Raw genomic sequence first — 21988 nt, forward strand, 5'->3', positions numbered from 1 at the left:
TATTTGTTTTTCACTAGGGTATACACTACTGTTCAAAAGTTTGGGGTCAATACATTTTTCTTTTTTTGAAAGAAATTAGTACTTTTATTTAGCAAAGATGTGTCAAATTGATAAAAAAAAAAAGTGTTAGTAAAGACTTATTACATATTAGACATATTATTAGATAAGATTGCTATTTTGAATAAATGCTGTTCTTTAAACTTCATCAAGCATAAGATGTTTGCACAGTACTGTATATCATGGCCATTGTAGCATAAATGTGTAATAAATACTGTTATAATAAATAAAATATTGATTTCTAAAGCTATGTTTTGTAGTGTGTGTGTGTGTGTGTGTGTGTGTGTGTGTGTGTGTGTATGGTTGTTACAACTTGGCAAAGCTGCACTTGATAGATTAGTACAGCCACAGCTGTAATAAAAATAAGTTTACACAACCACAGCCATATCACCCTGCAGCCCAAGACCGGTTGCCCATGGAATCTAAGCAGGGCTGAGCCTGGTCAGTACCTGGATGGCAGACCTCCTGGGAAAACTAGGTTGCTGTTAGAAGAGGTGTTAGTGAGGCCAGCAGGGGGTGCTCACCCTGCAGTCTGTGTGGGTCCTAACGCCCCAGTATAGTGACGGGGACACTATACTGTAAAAAAGCACCGTCTTTCGGATGAGACGTTAAACCGAGGTCCTGACTCTCTGTGGCCATTAAAAATCCCATGACACTCATCGTAAAGAGTAGGGGTGTAACCCCGGTGTCCTGGCCAAATTCCCTCCACTGGCTCTTGTCAATCATGGCTTCCCAATAATCCCCATCCACTTGATTGGCTCTATGACACTCTCTCCTCTCCACCTGTAGCTGGTGTGTGGTGAGCGCACTGGCGCCGTTGTCCTGTGGCTGCCGTCGCATCATCCAAGTGGATGCTGCACACTGGTTGTGGTTGAGGAGAGACCCCCCACATGATTGTAAAGCGCTTTGGGTGTATAGCAATACACAATAAAAGCGCTATATAAATGCTTCCTTCCTTCCTTCCTTATTCTTATTAAGTGAGGGCCATTTTAAATAATTTTATACCCAAGCAAAATCTCTGAGAACCTGACACATTGCACTTGTGGAGACTCCAGGAAGGTTGCAGTTCTGGAAAATGATGGTGCTGGAGACTAAATGGTTCCTGATGGTTTCTCACCTAATTCTTCACATTCTTAATTCTTTTGCAGTTAACGTGTCTTTTCTTCTCCACCTGTTTTTTTTTTTTTCTGACTGTGCTGACCCAATGAGCATTTCGCTGCTCAATGGCCATGCCATAATTCTATTATTCTATTATAATTCTATTATTGCATTAGTATTGCATCCTTCTCATGGGCATTTTTTTACACAATACACAAAGCGCTATATAAATGCCTCATTCACTCATTCATTCATGATAAAATAGGTTGCCCATTAACCATCTAAACACTGTTGCTTTTTGTTGTCTGTAGGATAAAGAAGTGTAAGAATTACTATGAGGTACTGGGTATCAGAAAAGATGCCAACGATGAGGAACTGAAAAAGGCCTACAGAAAACTGGCTTTAAAATTCCACCCTGACAAAAACCATGCGCCAGGAGCAACTGAGGCTTTTAAAAGTAAATCTGTCTCTGAATCACCATATCCAATACATTTTAAAAAGTTGATGTACATAAAATATAAAACAATAAATGCTGTTTTTGTTCTACTACAGAGATTGGAAATGCCTATGCAGTGCTCAGTAACCCAGACAAGAAGAGGCAGTATGATGTAAGTGGAGGAGAGGATCCCAACAGCCCAAGTAACAATGCTCATGGAGGATTTGATTTTCACAGAGGCTTTGAGTCTGATATTACACCTGAAGATCTCTTTAACATGTTCTTTGGAGGAGGCTTTCCCTCATGTAAGCCATTTTGTATAGATCAAATATACACATATAAAGCACTTTTTTCCACATAGATGGAGAAATCTGCACAGAATTCACTTTATAAATTCTGGTTGGTAGGAGAGATTGTATAGGGTTTTAAGAGGACTGGGTGTTATATATTGCTGCACACAATGAACATGTAGAAACTGGACAACTGATAAAAATTTTGGATTATTACCTCTACCATGGTTACACATGTGATGTTGCAGCGATACGTTGTCATAAAGGCTTATTTGCATTTGTTTTAAGCCTTGCCAGTTTAACAATATTAAACTGGAAAAGGTAGACCCAACTGGGCCATCAGAGCAGAGCAGGCTCTCAGAAAGAAGGGGTTTAGAGACACTGGATCCTTAAACCATTACAGACAATGTGAGAAAATTGGTGATCCTGCAATGTACACTGCCGCTCAAAAGTTTGGGATCAGTAAGATTTTTAATGTTTTTAAGGGAGTCTCTTCTGCTCATTAAGGCTGTATTTATTCTATCAAAAATACAGAAAACAAAACAGTAATATTGTGAAATCTTATTGCAATTTCTAATATTGGTTTCCTATTTTAATATACTTTATTTCTTTGATACAGCGCTGAATTTTCAGCATCATTACTCCAGTCTTCAGTGTCACATGATCCTTCAGAAATCATTCTAATATGCTGATTTATTATGAGTGTTGAAACTGTTGTGCTGCTTTATATTGTTTTTTGGAACATGTGATGAATATTTGTTTTGGAACGTGATTTGATGAATACAAAGTTAAAAAGAGCAAAATTTGTTCAAATTAGAAATCTTTTCTAACAATATAAGTCTTTATTATGACTTTATTCATTTAAAGGGGTCCTATTATGCTCTTTTACAAAGTCATGATTTTGTTTTGGGGGTGTACTAGAACATGCTCTCATGCTTGGTGATTCGAAAATCCCATTATTTTTCACATAATTATATTATTACATTACCTTTCTTCCCAGCCTGGCACAGACGCCTCGATTAGTTCTGGGTTTGATGAAGGCCCGCCTTCTGAAAAACGAAATGTGTGATTGGTTAGCTGTCCCAGTGTGTTGTGATTGGCGAACAGCTTGGACTGTTTCAGTAATGCCCCGCCCCTTGCCAAAGCAGCAAGTTTGTCAATATTGCTATATCAATTCAGACCCCGAAAATATTGAACAAGAGGATCGCACAGAACCTTTGCACACACGGTTTTTTGGCTAAATCACGTTTTAGATAGGATGTCAACAACAGCTTAAAAATAACTGCATTTACTATGTACAGATAAGTGCAACGGTAATATGTATTATGCTTATTGTTCTTTAATTCTAACATTATAACCTGAAATGCAGTGAAACTGTTATACAGTTAAATTTATTTATACCATAGTCCCACAGACTGACACTATTTGTGGCGGCATATGTGCAAATTCATTCTCTGCCAGCGGGATGCGCTGTTGGAGCGGGAGAGATCGAGGTTTCCCTGGTAACGCTGTACACAAAGCAGCGCTCCGCTCACAAACGCTGCTTTATCAGACATTACATGCAAGATGAAATGAAAATAGCATCCAAAATTTTCTTAAGACAGTCGGTTTCCTTCAGAAATACAGTTATATAAAAACACCAGCACCGGGTTTCGATTTTGAAACGTGCAGTGTTCAACCAAGCCTTCTCCCCGCCCATTCGAATTTCCATAGGCGGGATTTATTTTAATGATATTCTAATGGACCGCTTTGTGATATCACAAACACCGGAAAACAAGCTGTAGTCCAAAGGAGCCGTTCGTTGTAGTTCTTGAAAAGGGACTTTTAAAAAAAAAACTAAATATCTCCCTTTGGAGTGGACTTTGAGATTTGTAACTTTGTAGATATTTTTATGCCCAAACATACACACTACACACTGACTAAAATTCAAAAAGTGAAAAAGCATAATAGGACCCCTTTAACACATCCCTCCTGAATAAAAGTATTAATTTCTTTAAAAAAAAAAAAAAAAATGAAAAAATTTACTGACCCCAAACTTTTGAATAGCATTGTATATTGTAACCAAAATTTCTTTTTTTAAATAAATGCTGTTATTTATAACTTTTTATTAATCAGAGAATCCTAAAAAAAAATATCACAGGTCCCCCAAAAAATATGAAGCAGCACAACGGTTTCTAACACTGATTATAAATCAGCATATTAGAAAGATTTCTGAAGGATCATGTGACACTGAAGACTGGAGTAATGATGCTGAAAATTCAGCGTTGATCACAGAAATAAATTGTATTTTAAAGTATATTAAAATAGAAAACTGCAATAATATTTAACAAAATAACAGTTTTTTCTGTATTTTTGATCAAATAGATATAGCCTTGATGAACAGAAAAAAACTAAAAAATCTTACTGATCCCAAACTTTTGAGCGGCAGTGTACATTAAACAATTTAAAAATTTAAAAATCATTTCGTTCATCAACCTCAAATGTGGCTTACCATCTGAAACATGTAAGTAGTAGCATCATTACATGGCTGCTCGCTTTAACGTTAACCTAGAGAAATGTGCGCTATTCAAGTGTTTGTGCGGAGTGTGGAAGCTAAATATTAGTGCTCACTGCATGACAGTTAACTTGGAGGTGTCGGTGAAATCATTTGCATTTAACTTAAAATACTCATAATTTAAAATAACTTAAATGTTTTTGGTCATACAGATAAGAGTAACACACCTTACAAAAGTAACACATTTTTCATTCATTGTATATTAATTTGTGTACACTCACAATAACAACAAAATGTTGTGCTTGTTTAAAATAACGAAAGCAAACAGGGTGCGCTCTCTGCCGTATAGGTCTCTGTGAACATGAAACTCCATACTTGCCTCACAGACATGAAAAATATGTCTACAGAAAGTCAAATGTATACTTTTAAATAAACCAAATTCAAATGGAAAACAAATATGTTTAGATTATGTAATCCCTATGAAATGTACATGTCCACTGTCGAGATGACAAGTCAGTGTCGTCAACTTTGCAGCCAAAAATACAGAAAATTGCCAGACATCTCTAGCAGGACAGGAAGGGAGACCTTCTGCACCCCCGACCACCTAAGAGAGGACTTCTCATTGGACTAAGGGTTGACCCTCACCATCACACCTAATCCTAAAGTTTAGGAAATGACTGCCATAAAAATTCCTTCAGATCTCTGGATGTAACAGCAGTGGCTGAAACAAAGAAAGGCCACAAAGATCTATCCAAATCCATTCATACATATGTTTGGAGACCTTTAATAGACGTAAACTTCAACATATTCACGTCACCCTCAGTTAAAGTACAGTTTACGTTGATGGCCATTGACTGTTAATATAACAGTTGCAATATGCAATACTATATGCAATATAATATATGCAAATGAGTTCCACACTCAAGGCAGCAACAGAAACAACCCGTTCTGAGTCTCCGGTACATCCAGAGAGACAGTGGCGGATTCAGTGTTCTGAGTTTCTGGCCTGACGAGGAAAGGTACTTCAAGACAGCTAAGGTTCAACTAAGCTCTTGAGTAAACCTTCTATATTGCATTTGGCTGCCCTTCAGTTGCAAAGGACCCAGCAGTGATGGAAAGCAGCGCAGCCCAGTCCGCAAAGGACCTCCGCATTGGCAGACACTGCCTGAGACACATGGTTCCTTAACTACGCAGCCAGGCTGTAAAGGACCCCATGACGACCCATCTGACACAGCTGCCTGGTCCGTGCTCTTAGGACCCATTCGGCACAACAGAAGTTCTGCATCCTCCAGGTCCATGCATCAGCGGCTACCAGAACGCAACTCTGTGCCCTCCCCACTGCACGCAGTCTGCATCACCAGTGGAAGACGTCTCTACCGCAGGACTGATCACCCGCCCGTGGAACGTAATTATAAACTTACCAAACCTCTTTCCTAAAGGCCTTGGCTTTATAACGGCAGCCTATGTTTTCTATCCTGTTTAGATAACATTTACTTGGGATCAGCATTACAAATAATAGCTATATTATTTGTTCAAAGATGAATAAGCAGTTATTTATCGTTAATTCCACCAGAGCCATTAAGTGGTTCCCATAAGCAACATTACCATTAGAAATCTCTTCCATTGCTACATTCAGCTCAACAGCATAGCATTTAGCAATTCTGTGTTCACTCCATTTATTTGTTTCTATGTTTTATTTGGCATCTTCCTTCTTGTTTATTTGTCTTTTATCTATTAGCAGTGCATATTCATTTATTTGTGTCATCACTAGTTGTTTTACTTACTCTTGCATATCTATTGTTAATAAATTTCAGTTATCTTATTACAATTGAGTCTTCTTTGTGTTGATGATCCAAGGCTCTATTAGCCACAGTGGATATAAAAAGTCTTCACACCCTGTTAGAATGCCAGGTTTCTGTGATGTAAAAAAAAATGAGACCAAGATAAATAATTTAAGAACTTTTCACCTTTAATGTAAACTATAACCTGTACAACTCAAAAAAAAAAAAAAAAAGGAAAGGTGGAGTAGAAATAAAAAAAACTAAAATAATGTGGTTGCATAAGTGTGCACACCCTTAAACTAATACTTTGTTGAAGCGCCTTTTGATTTTATTACAACACTCAAGTCTTTTTGGGTATGAGTCTATCAGCATGGCACATCTTGACTTTGCAATATTTGCCCACTCTTCTTTGCAAAAATGCTCCAAATCTGTCAGATTGCGAGGGCATCTCCCGTGCACAGCCCTCTTCAGATCACCCCACAGATTTTCAATCGGATTCAGGTCTGGGCTCTGGCTGGGCCATTCCAAAACTTTATCTTCTTTTGGTGAAGCCATTTTTTTGTTGATTTGGATGTATGCTTTGTGTTGTTGTCATGCTGAAAGATGAAGTTCCTCTTCCATCTTCAGCTTTCTAGCAGAAGCCTGAAGGTTTTGTGTCAATTAGGGGTGTCACGATATACCGGTATTGACGATAACCGTGATATTCAAAGCAACAATTATCGATATCATGTTAATTTGGTGTGTGATGATATAATTTGGTGTGTGACGATATAATTGGCGATAACCACAATATTTAAAATGCCCCTATTATGGGTTATGAAAGGTTCATATTTTGGTTTTGGGAGTCCCCAACAACAGGTTGACATGCATGCAAGGTAAAAAAAAACACTTTCATTGTCTTAAAATATGCATTTATTTTTTTCCTTTTTTGTTCACGACTCCCAAACGGTTCGCTCAACGATTAATTTTTCCAAACCCCTCCTTTGCGTGACGCTAATCTGCGGTGATTGGTCTGATGACCCAGTCTGTTGTGATTGGTCTTCTGCGTGCAGCGCATGTCAGTAAAGGAACGCCCATCGCCACTTAGCCCACAGCTCGGTGGTAAACACCCAAACAGCCATGGTATATGCGTTAGCCCAATGCAGAAACGCATTGATAAAGCACTGCACTTTGTGCACCAACGTATTGCTCTATTCTTTATCAGAACTCCAAATAATAACAATGACAAACATTCATTATTCATCGACACATTTCTAGACAATTGCGAGCGAGCAGATATTGCTGTTAGCCGGTTAGACGGAGACCTACAAGCTGCACGGAGCGAACACAACACACACAACTAAATACGTATTTTGCACGCTACAGTACAGAGTACATGACAGCAACAGTTTTTAAAAGAATTACTCCAATTTCAGAATAAAAATTTCCTGATAATTTACTCACCCCCATGTCATCCAAGATGCTCATGTCTCCCTTTCTTCAGTGCAAAGAATTTATCAGTCACAACTTATCTAGCAAAACCATCTGTAATTTTCTTAAAAATAAAAAAGTTTATACACTTTTTAACCACAAATGCTCGTCTTGTCTAGCTCTGCGAGGCGCATGCGTACTTTGTCTGTGTACAATGGTTCAAGACAGGGTATGTCTAAAAACTCCCAACACTTTTCTCCTCCAACTTCAAAATTGTACTAAATAGTTGTTTTACCTTTTTTTTTTTTTTTTTTGTAAAGGGCGTTTGACCCTCCTTGCATGTTTACTTTGTAAACACTGGGTCGGTGCTTCTGTAGCGATGTAGGGCGTCTCCTAGGAATCCAGAATAGGAATTCCGCTAGGGTGTTTGAGGGAGGGGAGGTTCAAGTTTTCCCGGGTCTGCACGCGCAACAACTGAGCGGGCATAAATATGCTAATGTTTCATGTTGACGTCACCTTGAAACAGCTAAAGATTTATTTTAAAAATTACTCGTTTTCATGACTCGGAGTCGACCCTTTTTTTGAAAGACAATACCTTTATACACGGTGCACTTTTAGATTTAAAACTTTGCAGGATGTTTTCATTCACTTAGAGCTGTGTTACACACTGCATGAAAGGTAATTTTCAAAAATCCATAATAGGGGCACTTTAAAATGAACAGGACTCTTATGATAACACCACATATAAATACTCCAGCGCCAGTACTTGGTTGACCTCCAGGTGGCAGTATTGCACCTTAACCCTGACACCTGTCAAACAAGAAGGAAGATGCAGCACAAGCTGCTACTCTGAGGAAAGCCATGTTCAGTTACAGAGCAAGTTGCGATTATTTTATTAGTCATAGAATGGGAGATGTTACATTAACCTGTTAACAGAGGTTTTCTGTGTTCATATATTTAAGTAAAGGGTGATTATTTTAATAAGTACCGTGTTTTCTTTACTCGTATTATTTTTGTATTTGCAATCAGTACAGCCTGTGCGTAGTAACACTTAATTTCTTTGTTCAAATCTATTATTAAAAGTCACACGATTAAAACTGAGCGACCACATTGCTATATTAAACTCTGTAAAATGGTAAGTTGGTCGCAGTGCCATGCACTTAATGCCTCATCTGCGGCCGTTCTAGATGAATTAGTAGCGCTCTTACTGCATGACTTCAGTGGCGCTGGCGCAACTATAGGTTAAAGAGCATGACATCTTATTGTAAAGTGTTACCATTAATATTTATTCATCATACTGTTGAACTTGACAGTATTTTCTCTCTTGTTATTTCATAGGAGTCAGAGTCTTGTACCCTGTGTTTATGAGTATCTTTATGTTCATTGGGTGAAAAAGAAAAACTCAATAAACAAGTAAAAAATAACTTGACTGATTACCCCCCTAATCAGTTTTGATACCTTTTAACAGTGAGATCCTTTTTAAAATGAGTTTGAATGTGGTTGCTTAATTCTGAACACAGTCACATCCTTAGTTATAAGAGAGTGTGCAAACTTATGCAACAACATTATTTGAGTTTATTTTTACTCCACCTTTCCTAAAATATTTCAGTTTGTTTTTTAATTGCGTTGTACAGGTTATAGTTTACATTTAAAGGTAGAAAAAGTTCACAGAAGATCACAGAAACCTGGCATTTTAACAGGGGTGTGTAGACTTTTTATATCCACTGTATCTAAACCACCAATATTTCAGATAAATAAGTTGACCAACTCCCTCCAGTTAGCGAATCTCAAATTGTGGAACAGCTTGTTGGAAACATTCCCATATTGCCAAACTAACAGTCCTTGACTGGTGCTCTGAACTGAGCATGGTGGGAATTGGTCATCTGATATACTCATAACCGCACCTTGAGTGACGTGTGACCCAAAAATCACAACATCTTTGGTGACGCGAGTCTCACTTACTGCAAGTATTATGATGTTAAGACAGTCTTCTTGCTGTTTTTTCCCTGAAGCATTCATAATCATTACTTCTGCAGCACGCTGTGGCAAGCTTTATGTGTGGGTTTGAGCGCTATTCTGAATTATAAGGTTTCAATATAAATGTGCAATTAGTCAACAAATCACTCAAATGAATGACTATTAGACGATCAGAAAAATCTTTAGTTGAGTGCAGCCCTAATACTTACTGGCTGCTTGATAAGCAGAGTCAAAAGGGCACAACAGTTTCAGAAAGACAGTAAGTAGCAAAATAGACTGATACATTCACTTCACACTGCAGAAAATGACAATGCAGCAAATACTATTTTCTTCCGTCAGACATATATGATTTTGACCATTCAAATGAACCAGGTTTGTGACAAGATGTTTTTTTTTTTCATCTACATTTAGCATTATTAAGAGTCAGTCTAAATCAGAAGAGTCCACCCATTTGCCTCTACGATGTTCTGATTCAGAGATATCCCCCTCACCTTTTTTCAATCAAAGTCCAGTGGGTGGTTGCTAGAGTTATATAACTTGTTGCTAAGGCATGGCTACTATTGGCTGGTTGCTAAGTGCCCCTCAACTCTCTGTGACATTCTGTTCTGGAGATATGATTTTACAAATGTCTTTCCAAAGTTAAGTTTATGGGATTTTTTCATAGCACACTTCTCCTCAATAAGCCGCGTAATTTGACACACACACGTGTATATATATATATGTATGTATGTATATATATATATATATGTGATGTGATATATACAGTGAGGAAAATAAGTATTTGAACACCCTGCTATTTTGCAAGTTCTCCCACTTAGAAATCATGGAGGGGTCTGAAATTGTCATCATAGGTGCATGTCCACTGTGAGAGACATAATCTAAAATAAAAAATCCAGAAATCACAATGTATGATTTTTTAACTATTTATTTGTATGATACAGCTGCAAATAAGTATTTGAACACCTGAGAAAATCAATGTTAATATTTGGTACAGTAGCCTTTGTTTGCAATTACAGAGGTCAAAGCGTTTCCTGTAGTTTTTCACCAGGTTTGCACACACTGCAGGAGGGATTTTGGCCCACCTCCACACAGATCTTCTCTAGATCAGTCAGGTTTCTGGCCTGTCGCTGAGAAACACGGAGTTTGAGCTCCTCCAAAGATTCTCTATTGGGTTTAGGTCTGGAGACTGGCTAGGCCACGCCAGAACCTTGATATGCTTCTTACAGAGTCACTCCTTGGTTATCCTGGCTGTGTGCTTGGTCATTGTCATGTTGGAAGACCCAGCCTCGACCCATCTTCAATGCTCTAACTGAGGGAAGGAGGTTGTTCCCCAAAATCTCGCAATACATGGCCCCGATCATCCTCTCCTTAATACAGTGCAGTCGCCTGTCCCATGTGCAGAAAAACACCCCAAAGCATGATGCTACCACCCCATGCTTCACAGTAGGGATGGTGTTCTTGGGATGGTACTCATCATTCTTCTTCCTCCAAACACGTTTAGTGGAATTATGACCAAAAGTTCTATTTTGGTCTCATCTGACCACATGACTTTCTCCTATGACTCCTCTGGATCATCCAAATGGTCATTGGCAAACTTAAGTCGGGCCTGGACATGTGCTGGTTTAAGCAGGGGAACCTTCCGTGCCATGCATGATTTCAAACCATGACGTCTTAGTGTATTACCAACAGTAACCTTGGAAACGGTGGTCCCAGCTCTTTTCAGGTCATTGACCAGCTCCTCCCGTGTAGTTCTGGGCTGATTTCTCACCTTTCTTAGGATCATTGAGACCCCACGAGGTGAGATCTTGCATGGAGCCCCAGTCCGAGGGAGATTGACAGTCATGTTTAGCTTCTTCCATTTTCTAATGATTGCTCCAACAGTGGACCTTTTTCACCAAGCTGCTTGGCAATTTCCCGTAGCCCTTTCCAGCCTTGTGGAGGTGTACAATTTTGTCTCTAGTGTCTTTGGACAGCTCTTTGGTCTTGGCCATGTTAGTAGTTGGATTCTTACTGATTGTATGGAGTGGACAGGTGTCTTTATGCAGCTAACGACCTCAAACAGGTGCATCTAATTTAGGATAATAAATGGAGTGGAGGTGGACATTTTAAAGGCAGACTAACAGGTCTTTGAGGGTCAGAATTCTAGCTGATAGACAGGTGTTCAAATACTTATTTGCAGCTGTATCATACAAATAAATAGTTTAAAAAATCATACATTGTGATTTCTGGATTTTTTTAGATTATGTCTCTCACAGTGGACATGCACCTACGATGACAATTTCAGACCCCTCCATGATTTCTAAGTGGGAGAACTTGCAAAATAGCAGGGTGTTCAAATACTTATTTTCCTCACTGTACATACATATATACAGAGCTGGGTAGATTACAAATTACAAATTTTAATCCGTTACTGATTCCAGATTACAAGACAAAAATTTTAGTCAGTAACGTAATCCGTTACATTACACATTTTAGGTAATATAATCAGATTACTTTTAGATTACTTTTGATTTAACTCATTTATCACATTGATTTAAATAGCATTATCTTGTACCATAATGATGTAAAAAATACAAAGAGTAAGAAAACCTGTTCCATTCATTGTAATTTACAAGTGCATTAAACATTATATTACATCAAGGTTTCCCAAACTAGGGTTTGTAAAGGAACTGCAGAGGGGTTGTGAGTTTAATGAAAAGCTGACAATTAATTAAATCATACAATTTTTTTAATGAAAATAAGTCATTTTAAAACAAACTCCCTTTCTTTGTTTTTTTTTTTTAATTTTTTAAAATTATTATTATTTTTATTTGAGCTCCCTTTTGAGGAAAGTCTCTTCACTTGGCGGCCATATTTAATTTGCAACGCCTCCGGGCAGCTCGTAGAAGACTTAATGAATGGGGGAATCCTGAAATCTCAAAAACTGCTCGCTGAACTCAAAATGTCAAATCAGCAACAAATATCTGAAATTAATTGCCCCATGAATGTTATTTCTTATGCTCAAATAGCATTTAAAAAGTTTATTTTTCAGGTTAGACCAGCCAATGCGCATGCGGAGTCATAACGTGCTTATACAGCACATGTGCATTGGCTGGTCTAGTCAAGTTTCTATGGGAAATTTGGCTCTTTCATTTAGAAGGTGGGACTATTCCTCCATATTGCGCGTTGCAGTTTCTCCCATTCATAAGAATAGGAGAGAACCGTCTTTGCATTTCTATAGTCTTTGTTTTAAATAAAACACTTACTAAAAAAATATGAAATATTTTTATTTACCTGCATGCAGTGTGATCATTAATCAACATCAAAGAAACCGTGAGCATGCAAATGTGTTAATTAATTATTGAAATATTTATTACAAAATTTAAGGGGTACTTAAAGAAAATATATTTGGTGAATAAGGTTTAGATGACAAAAGTTTTGTAATGCCTGCATTACATGTAACCAAGAAATAACGTGAATAAATGAATTTTAATTAGTTATAATTAATAATACATGGTTAAAAAACCTACAGAGTAATAATTCAAATAAAAATGTGTTCATCGGTAGCCTAGTTGATGCAATGTTGAAACCCTTCTTAAACCTGAAAAGATTTTTGTATATCCAGTGGTCAAATGCAGTCGCCACCCGACTAATGACTGATCTTTGTGTGAATGTCCACAAAACTGGACTATATATATATATATATATATATATATATATATATGTATATAATTGGTAGGCTATTTTAGAAAGGAAAATTTAAAAGATGAAAAAGAGAAATTAGGAAGAATCAATTATTTATGAATAATTTATTGCTATTGTGTGAATAATATGTAATCATGTAATCCATAAAAAAGTAACTGTAGTCTGATTACAAATATTTTAAAATGTAACTTACTCTGATTACAAGTACTTGTATCTGATTACGTGATCCAGATTACATGTAATCAGTTACTACCCAGCTCTGTATACAGGTGCATCTCAATAAATTAGAATGTCGTGGAAAAGTTCATTTATTTCAGTAATTTAACTCAAATTGTGAAACTCATGTATTAAATAAATTCAGTGCACACAGACTGAAGTAGTTTAAGTCTTTGGTTCTTTTAATTGTGATGATTTTGGCTCACATTTAACAAAAACCCACCAATTCACTATCTCAACAAATTAGAATACTTCAATAAGACCAATTAAAAAAAACATTTTTAGTGCATTGTTGGCCTTCTGGAAAGTATGTTCATTTAGTGTATATGTACTCGATACTTGGTAGGGGCTCCTTTTGCTTTAATTACTGCCTCAATTCGGCGTGGCATGGAGGTGATCAGTTTGTGGCACTGCTGAGGTGGTATGGAAGCCCAGGTTTCTTTGACAGTGGCCTTCAGCTCATTTGCATTTTTTGGTCTCTTGTTTCTCATTTTCCTCTTGACAATACCCCATAGATTCTCTATGGGGTTCAGGTCTGGTGAGTTTGCTAGCCAGTCAAGCACACCAACACCATGGTCATTTAACCAACTTTTGGTGCTTTTGGCAGTGTGGGCAGGTGCCAAATCCTGCTGGAAAATGAAATCAGCATCTTTAAAAAGCTGGTCAACAGAAGGAAGCATGAAGTGCTCCAAAATTTCTTGGTAAATGGGTGCAGTGACTTTGTTTTTCAAAAAACACAATGGACCAACACCAGCAGATGACATTGCACCCCAAATCATCACAGACTGTGGAAACTTAACACTGGACTTCAAGCAACTTGGGCTATGAGCTTCTCCACCCTTCCTCCAGACTCTAGGACCTTGGTTTCCAAATTTCTTCCACACTTTTTCCTTCCGCTCAACTTTTTGTTAACATGCTTGGATACAGCACTCTGTGAACAGCCAGCTTCTTTGGCAATGAATGTTTGTGGCTTACCCTCCTTGTGAAGGGTGTCAATGATTTCAATGATTGTCTTCTGGACAACTATCAGATAAGCAGTCTTCCCCATGATTGTGTAGCCTAGTGAACCAAACTGAGAGACCATTTTGAAGGCTCAGGAAACCTTTGCAGGTGTTTTGAGTTGATTATCTGATTGGCATGTCACCATATTCTAATTTGTTGAGATAGTGAATTGGTGGGTTTTTGTTAAATGTGAGCCAAAATCATCACAATTAAAGAACCAAAGACTTCAGACTACTTCAGTCTGTGTGCATTGAATTTATATGCACTGTGTATATATATATATATATATATATATATATATATATATATATATATATATATATATATATATATATATATATATATATATATATATATATATATATATATATGTATATATATATATATATATATATATATATATATATATATATATATATATATATATATATATATATATGTATGTATATATATATACAGTGCCCTCCAAAAGTATTGGAACAGTAAAGACAAAATTGCTCTGTTGGCTGTGGAGTCAAGACATTTACAAATATGATTAAAAGATGAATATGAGATAAAACTACAGAATGTCACATTTTATTATTGGGTGATTCAACACACAGATGTTTTTCCAGCTAAGAAGTTCAGCACTTTTAGATTTTCATCCCTCTATCTGATGTGAGCATAAGTATTGGAACAGTTGCCTCACAAGTCTTTCTAAGTGATCAGCTGTGTCCTGTTGCATTAATTCTTCAGATATTAAAAGCAGGGAATATGTCGTATCAGTTATATCCATTACTTCTGCATTCTGAATCTTGCATTCGATGATGACACACACAAACCAGGATGAAGATGAGGGAGCTGACTTTGAGAGAAAAGCAAGCAATTTGGATGCTAAAAGAAAAGAGGAAGTCAATTAGAGGTATAGCAAAAACAAAGGGCATGGAGAAATCAAGATTTTGGAAACCACCAGCGACACCAGCAACCAACAACTACCTGATCGGCTGAGAAAACAACATTTGTTGATGACAGACAAATCATAAAAGCTGTGAAATTGAACCCTAAAAGACGTGTCTGTAAAATCACCAACAACTTCCAGAAAGCTGGGGTGATGCTCTGACAATCTACTGCCCTCAGGAGACTTTGACATAGAATAACAGAGGCTACACAGCAAGATACAAACCTCTGACCAGCTCCAAAAATAGAAAGGCAAGATTAGAGTTTGCAAAAAAACACAAAGGTGAGCCAGAAGAGTTTTTGGAACTGTGTTTATGGACCGTTGAGACAAAGATGAACCTTTATCTAAGTGATTGGAAAGCAAAAATGTGGAGAAAAAAAAAAAGGGAAACGCAAATGATCCCAAGTATACAGCCTCATCTGTAAAGTATGGTGGAGGTGGTGTCATGGCATGGGCATGCATGGCTGCCTCTGGAACAGGCCCTCTCAACTTTACTGATGACTTAATGTATGATGACAGTACTGCCATGCAAAGGCAAAAGACTGTAACTTCGAAAATTTTTGTCGAAAATTAGTTATTAATATTTTTGGGACATTGAAGACATCCTTTATCATGTACATAAGTATCTTGAGGCAATTTCGTTGTTTTTACCGAGAAAATAATGGGTCGTCTCAACCGTAACTTCAAAAAGCATCGGAGAAACCAAGGCAGAACACCGTATAACACCAGTAACGTCTATTTCACTTTGTTTGGAATGCTCAAACTGAGTTATGGTGTTCTGCCTTTAAGCTGCGCGTCAAAATGAAGTTACAGTGCCAGTTTGGAGTTATACGGTGTTGTGCCTTTTTTTTACTGTCCATTAAAGTCTGATGCATTTAAATCACGTTGTAGACAAACAAATTAGATTGCGATCTACCAAACAAAGCATACTCCATATAACAAAGCACACCTTGGCAGCAATACATAATCGTGAATAAAGATTTTTTTTTTTTTTCGTTTTTTGTAATGCAGCTTATTCACCAGGCTGTCACTTCTAGTTGGATGCGCGTGTACTTGAATGCCATAGCATGTAGCATGATCAATCATAAAATCAGTAGCCTAACAGTTCACAATTAAATCCACATCCTATCTTTTCTTGTAACCCGATAAAATCAATCCATGTTGCTGAATGTCGTCGGAGATGTTTAACCCACAAGCATTTCTGAGCATTCCTGCTTGCTGCCGTTCATATAAATCCACAAGTCGTTCTTTTAGGTTAGGCTATTTCATTAAAGTCAAAGCTATTATGCTGTGTCTAGCATTCTTTTTTTCTGTTTCTGAGCATAGCAAATAAATTGGTTGCAAAACGGTATCCACTCACAATCACATGTTTAACTTTTAGTCTGCTTGTTACGGTCAAAACAATAATAATAATAATAATAATAATAATAAAAAATACAGTCACATTACTATATGCTATAGCCTATATGAGATAGCCCATGATCACTAGATTTTATACACTATAACGATTTTGTAAATGGTGATCAGCAAACAAATATTGATAATGTGGAAGTTACTGTCTTTTGCCTTGGTGTGACTTTTGACTTTTTGCAGACAATGCAAAGGCAGAGTACATTAACTTCAAAATAGGGGTAAAAATCAAGTTTGAGCTTACAATTTTTTTTAATGTAGATAATTTTCATTACTAAAACATCTAATTGCCAAATTTACAGTGTCCTACCTATAATTAATTTGGCTGGGCAAGTAAAAAACTTTAAAGTCATTTTTCTCAGTTTCACATTCTAGCGAGTTAAGGTCTTTTGCCTTTGTAGGGCAGAGTAGCAGAATGAATTTGGAAGGGTGCAAAACCATCTTGCCTACCAATATTCAAGAAAATGCCACCAGATTCATTGGGAAGTGCTTCATATTGCATCAGGACAATGACCCAAAACACCCTGCCAGTTCAGTCAAGGAATTTATAAGGCCAAAGAAATGGAAAGTCTTAGATTGCCCAAGTCAATCTCCAGATTTAAATCCGATTGAACATGAATTTCACCAGCTGAAGAGGAGAGTAAAGGCAGAAACTCCCCAAAACAAACAACAATTGGAATTGGCTGCATTAAAGGCTGGGAAAAGTATTTCAAAGGATGAGACCAAGAGTCTGGTGATGTCTATGGGTCCCAGACTCGCTGCTGTGATTGTGCACAAGGGATCTGCAGCTAAATAATAGCTTTTAATCTTTTATATCTGCCTTATGTTCAACTGAGTGGGATGAACTCTAAAAGTGCTGCTCTTTTTATTTGGTAAAACATATGTGTTGAAACATCTAATAATAAAATGTGACATTCTGTAGTTTTGTCTCATATTCATCTTTTTATCATATTTGCAAATGTCTTGACTCCACAGCCAACAGAACAATTTTGTCTTTACTGTTCCAATACTCATGGAGGGGACTGTATATACAGGTGCATCTCAAAAAATTTGAATATGGTGAAAAAGTAAATTTTTTGTAACTTATTTTTATAAAGTGAAGCTTTCATATATTCTAGATTAATTACATGTAAAACATTTCAAAGTTCTTTTTTATTTTGGGTGGCTATTTGTCAGAGTGCTGAATCAAAGCATATTAAATGCAAAGTCGACTGGAAGTAAGAAATTGGGTAGGAAATGGTGCACAAGCAACAGGGATGACCGCAAACTTGAGAATACGGTCAAGCAAAGCCGATTCAAACACTTGTGAGAGCTTCACAAGAAGTGGACTGAAGCTGGAGTTAGTGCATCAAGAGTCACCATGCTCAGACGTCTTCAGGAAAAGGGCTACCAAGCCACTTCTGAAACAGAAACAACATCAGAAGCATCTTACCTGGGCTAAGGAGAAAAAGAACTGGACTGTTCCTCAGTTATCCAAAGTCCTCTTTTCAGATAAAAGTAAATTTTGCATTTCATTTGGAAATCAAGGTCTGGAGGCTGGAGGAGGACTGGAGAGGAACAGAATCCAAGCTGCTTGAATTCAGTGTGAAGTTTTCGAAGTCAGTGATGATTTGGGGTGCTGTGACGTCTGCTGGTGTTGGTCCATTATGTTTTATCAAGTCCAAAGTCAATGCAGCTGTCTACCAGGAGATTTTGGATCACTCTATGCTTCCATCTGCTGACAAGCTTTATGGAGATTCTGATTTCCTTTTCCAGCAGGATTTTGGCACCTGCCCACAGTGCCAAAACCACTTGCAAGTGGTTTGCTGACCATGATATTACTGTGCTTGATTGGCCAGCCAGCATGCCTGACCTGAACCCCATATGGAATATATGGGATATTTTCAAGAGAAAGATGAGAAACAGTCAATCCAATGATACAGATGAGCTGAAGGCTCAATAGTGCCTCAGCAGTGCCACAGGCTGATCGCTTCCATGGCACACCTCACTGATGCTGTAATTTGTGCTAAAGGAGCCCCGACCAAGTATTGAGTGCATAAATGAACATACTTTAAATAACTTGAACTTTTCTGTTTTGCAAATCCTTTTTTTGATTGATTTTAGGAAATATTCTAATATTTTGAGATACTGGATTTTTGACTTTCATGAGCTGTAAGCTCTAATCATCAAAATTAAAACAAAAAAACTTTTTAAAATGTTTTACTTTACATATAATGAATCTAGAATATATGAAAGTTTCACTTTTTGAAATAAGCTACAAAAAAATTAACTTTTTTACGATATTCAAATTTTTTGAGATGCACCTGTGTATATATATTTATTATTATTATTTTATTTTATTTTATTTTTTTTCAGAAAAAGAAAAGCAATAACAGCATTCAAATGGTATAATGCTTCAAATGGTATAATGTCCAATGCACTCTTAGTCCATTGTGTCTTTGTGGTTTTTCAGAAATCCATTGCAGTAGTATGCAGCGCCTGGCAGTAAATAATACAATTTTGAGCAACTGAATCTTAGAAGAGCTCCAGGTGTTGTATGAAAGAATCCCCAAAATACAGACCAGTTGGTCAAGGTCCAAATAGATTCCTAATATGCTATCAGGAACAGAGATGTTATGTAGTGATGACATTAGGGGTTAACTCAGGAGCCCCAATCATCTCTGATTTTAAGAGAAAACACCAATGAAATTTGGCTAGTGGATTTTGCATGCTGAGCCACTCCCCGTGCATACGGGTATAAAGAGGCGACAGGTGCATCCACTCATTCAGGTTTTACACTGAGGAGCCGAGAACATGTCCCTTGCAACCTGCGATGGTTCGAAGTTGTGGCATGGGGACATAATGTCTCCGTTCCCTCCATCAGGGAACGAGGGTTATGTATGTAACCAAGACGTTCCCTATCTGTCGGTCACTATGAGTTATGCTGTGACAACATTAGGAGTCCATGGAAAGCGCCACAACCTGAACACGTTACGACCCTGTGGTGCTGCAAATCTTGACAAGCAGCCGCGTGGCAGACAAATGCTACGCACGGGTTGTAACCTTCCCAATGCCCCACCGCAAATTCGGTGACCTTGTCGCCCACAGGGACCAAAAAGGAGAGTACATCGCTGCTGGGGATAGCCATGCTGCTGTTCCTACCACAGAAATTATTTTCTCAAGAGAAGGGATTTCAACCTTCATGAAAGGTGCTTCAGGTCTTTCCTGTTTGTTGTTTACAGCTTGGCGATAACGATGGGGAAGGGAGCCTTCCAAGGGAAGGACACTGCGGAAGCCACATCTTATCTTTAGGGAGGCATCATGTGGAGACACTAATATAGGCTGACCCAGGCCTGGGGCAGTACTACATATGGAATGGTACTCTGAGGCAGGTCCTACCTGCCATCAGGAAGGAACGACTGCCAGCAGAGTCTGACGGAATGGTCTGTCAAAGGGAAGACACGGGTTCACCAAGAGGGAAACCTTACCGTGGAAGAATACACATATGGGATTGCCCAAAGGGAATCAAGCCATATGGACACCTAGCCCAGTACAGGGACTGACCGGAGACCCGGGCAAGCTAACACTGACACTGGGCCTGGAATCAGACTGCTCTGCCCAGTCTGACTGCCGATGGAGGATACTCAACCAGGGTTCGCCGTCCGGGGAGGAGGAAAAAGGCGATCGCATCGCATGAGGGGGAAAGGCGCAGCAAGCGTGACATCCTTCTTGCTAATTACCTATTACCCAACACATGGGAAGAAACCGGCTCGACTCAGAGACCGTAGAATCTCGCAAAAGTGTTCAGTGTCGCCCAGCCCGCAGCTCTACAGATGTCTGCCAGAGAGGTGCCGTGCGCCAGCGCATAGGAGGGGGCAACACTCCATGTGGAGTGAGCCCTTACCCTCAGAGGGCACGGCTCGCCTTGGGATTGGTACGTCAAGGCGATGGCATCCACTGTCCAGTGGGGCAGCCTCTGCTTGGAGGCAGCCTTCCCTTTCTGCTGTCCTCCGTAGCAGACAAGAGCTTCTGAAACTCCGGGTGCGGTCCACGTATATGCACAACGCTATTACGGGGGACAGGAAAGCTAATGCTGGGTCTGCCTCCTCGGAGGGCAGTGCTTGCAGGTTCACAGCATGGTGGGAAGCTTGGGCACGTATCTAGGCCAGGGTCTCAGGACAACGTGAGAGTAGGCTGGTCAAACACAAGGCAATCTACGCTCACCCGAAAATGCTTGGTGGTCCCCGACCCTCTTGATGGAAGTGAGCGTGGTCAGGAGCGCTGTCTTAGCAGACAGGAATTTAAGCTCGACTGAACTAAAAAATTAGGTATGACGCAACACAATCAACTACAAATAGCAGCATAATGGGTTTGATTTGATTCATGCAATATCTGATTTTGAACCTTAAAAAAGGTTCCTGTTTTGTTTCAGGTGTAAGTTCCACATGGAATTAGTTTGTGTGGTGGGAAGCCAATGTTTACCCCAAACTAATTCTAGAAACTATGAAATTTCCAGTGGTGGAAAAGGACAAAAACTCTGATAAACATGTAAAAGATGTCTGTTATCAATTGTAATGTTAATGTATCACATCTTGTTAGGTGTGTGGGGAACTGAATATGTGATTTTGTGTTTCTTCAGCGAACACACATGAATTCACTAATGGCAGAACATACAGTCACCATATGGATGAAACCAGAAGAGAGAGAGCGGAGGAGAGGGGAGATGTATGAACATATTTTTTTCTTGCTCAATCTTCATGAAAACGTGGTCCTCGAATTTAGTTTGAGCAGTATTGCCAAAAGTGCTGATATTTTTTGTATTGGTATGAGTGGACAGAAATTTATTTGTTTATTTCTGAACAGAGCGTGGTGCAAAGAGTTGTTTTTGTTTTCTTACATTCCACAGAGTGTTGTCTCTTACTATTGAGAAAATGGGAAGACCTGAGAAAGCTTTTGGTCTGTGTATTGCTTGGTGACATGCAAACCTAATAAATCTTAAGCTATTATTTGCAATAATTTTGTTGTTGTAAAAGAAAAATATGAACTGGCCAATTTATGTCATTTTGTTGGCACTATTCCGGTCAGAATGGAAGTTACTTAATAGTAATTACTTATTTATAGAACTATTGCATAAAAAACAATATCACACTCGAATACTGAATTGTCACAGCTGTAAAGACCTGCAGAACAAGGCCATTCCAATATTCAGGATTGCTT

General features: G+C 38.3%; 1 protein-coding gene across 2 annotated transcripts in view; it reads left to right on the top strand.

The window, feature by feature from the left end:
- The window catches only part of dnajb14 (DnaJ heat shock protein family (Hsp40) member B14), an 89436-nt gene that overhangs the window by 40580 nt on the left and 26868 nt on the right, over positions 1-21988 (top strand). For both annotated transcript variants that reach the window (XM_058790221.1, XM_058790227.1), the window contains 3 exons: positions 1467-1612; positions 1708-1896; positions 21411-21496. In XM_058790221.1, coding sequence (XP_058646204.1) covers positions 1467-1612; positions 1708-1896; positions 21411-21496 — 421 coding nt within the window. The remainder of the gene's footprint in view (positions 1-1466; positions 1613-1707; positions 1897-21410; positions 21497-21988) is intronic.

Source organism: Onychostoma macrolepis, chromosome 01 (genome assembly GCF_012432095.1).
Source record: "Onychostoma macrolepis isolate SWU-2019 chromosome 01, ASM1243209v1, whole genome shotgun sequence".
In the NCBI taxonomy this organism is placed as follows: domain Eukaryota; kingdom Metazoa; phylum Chordata; class Actinopteri; order Cypriniformes; family Cyprinidae; genus Onychostoma; species Onychostoma macrolepis.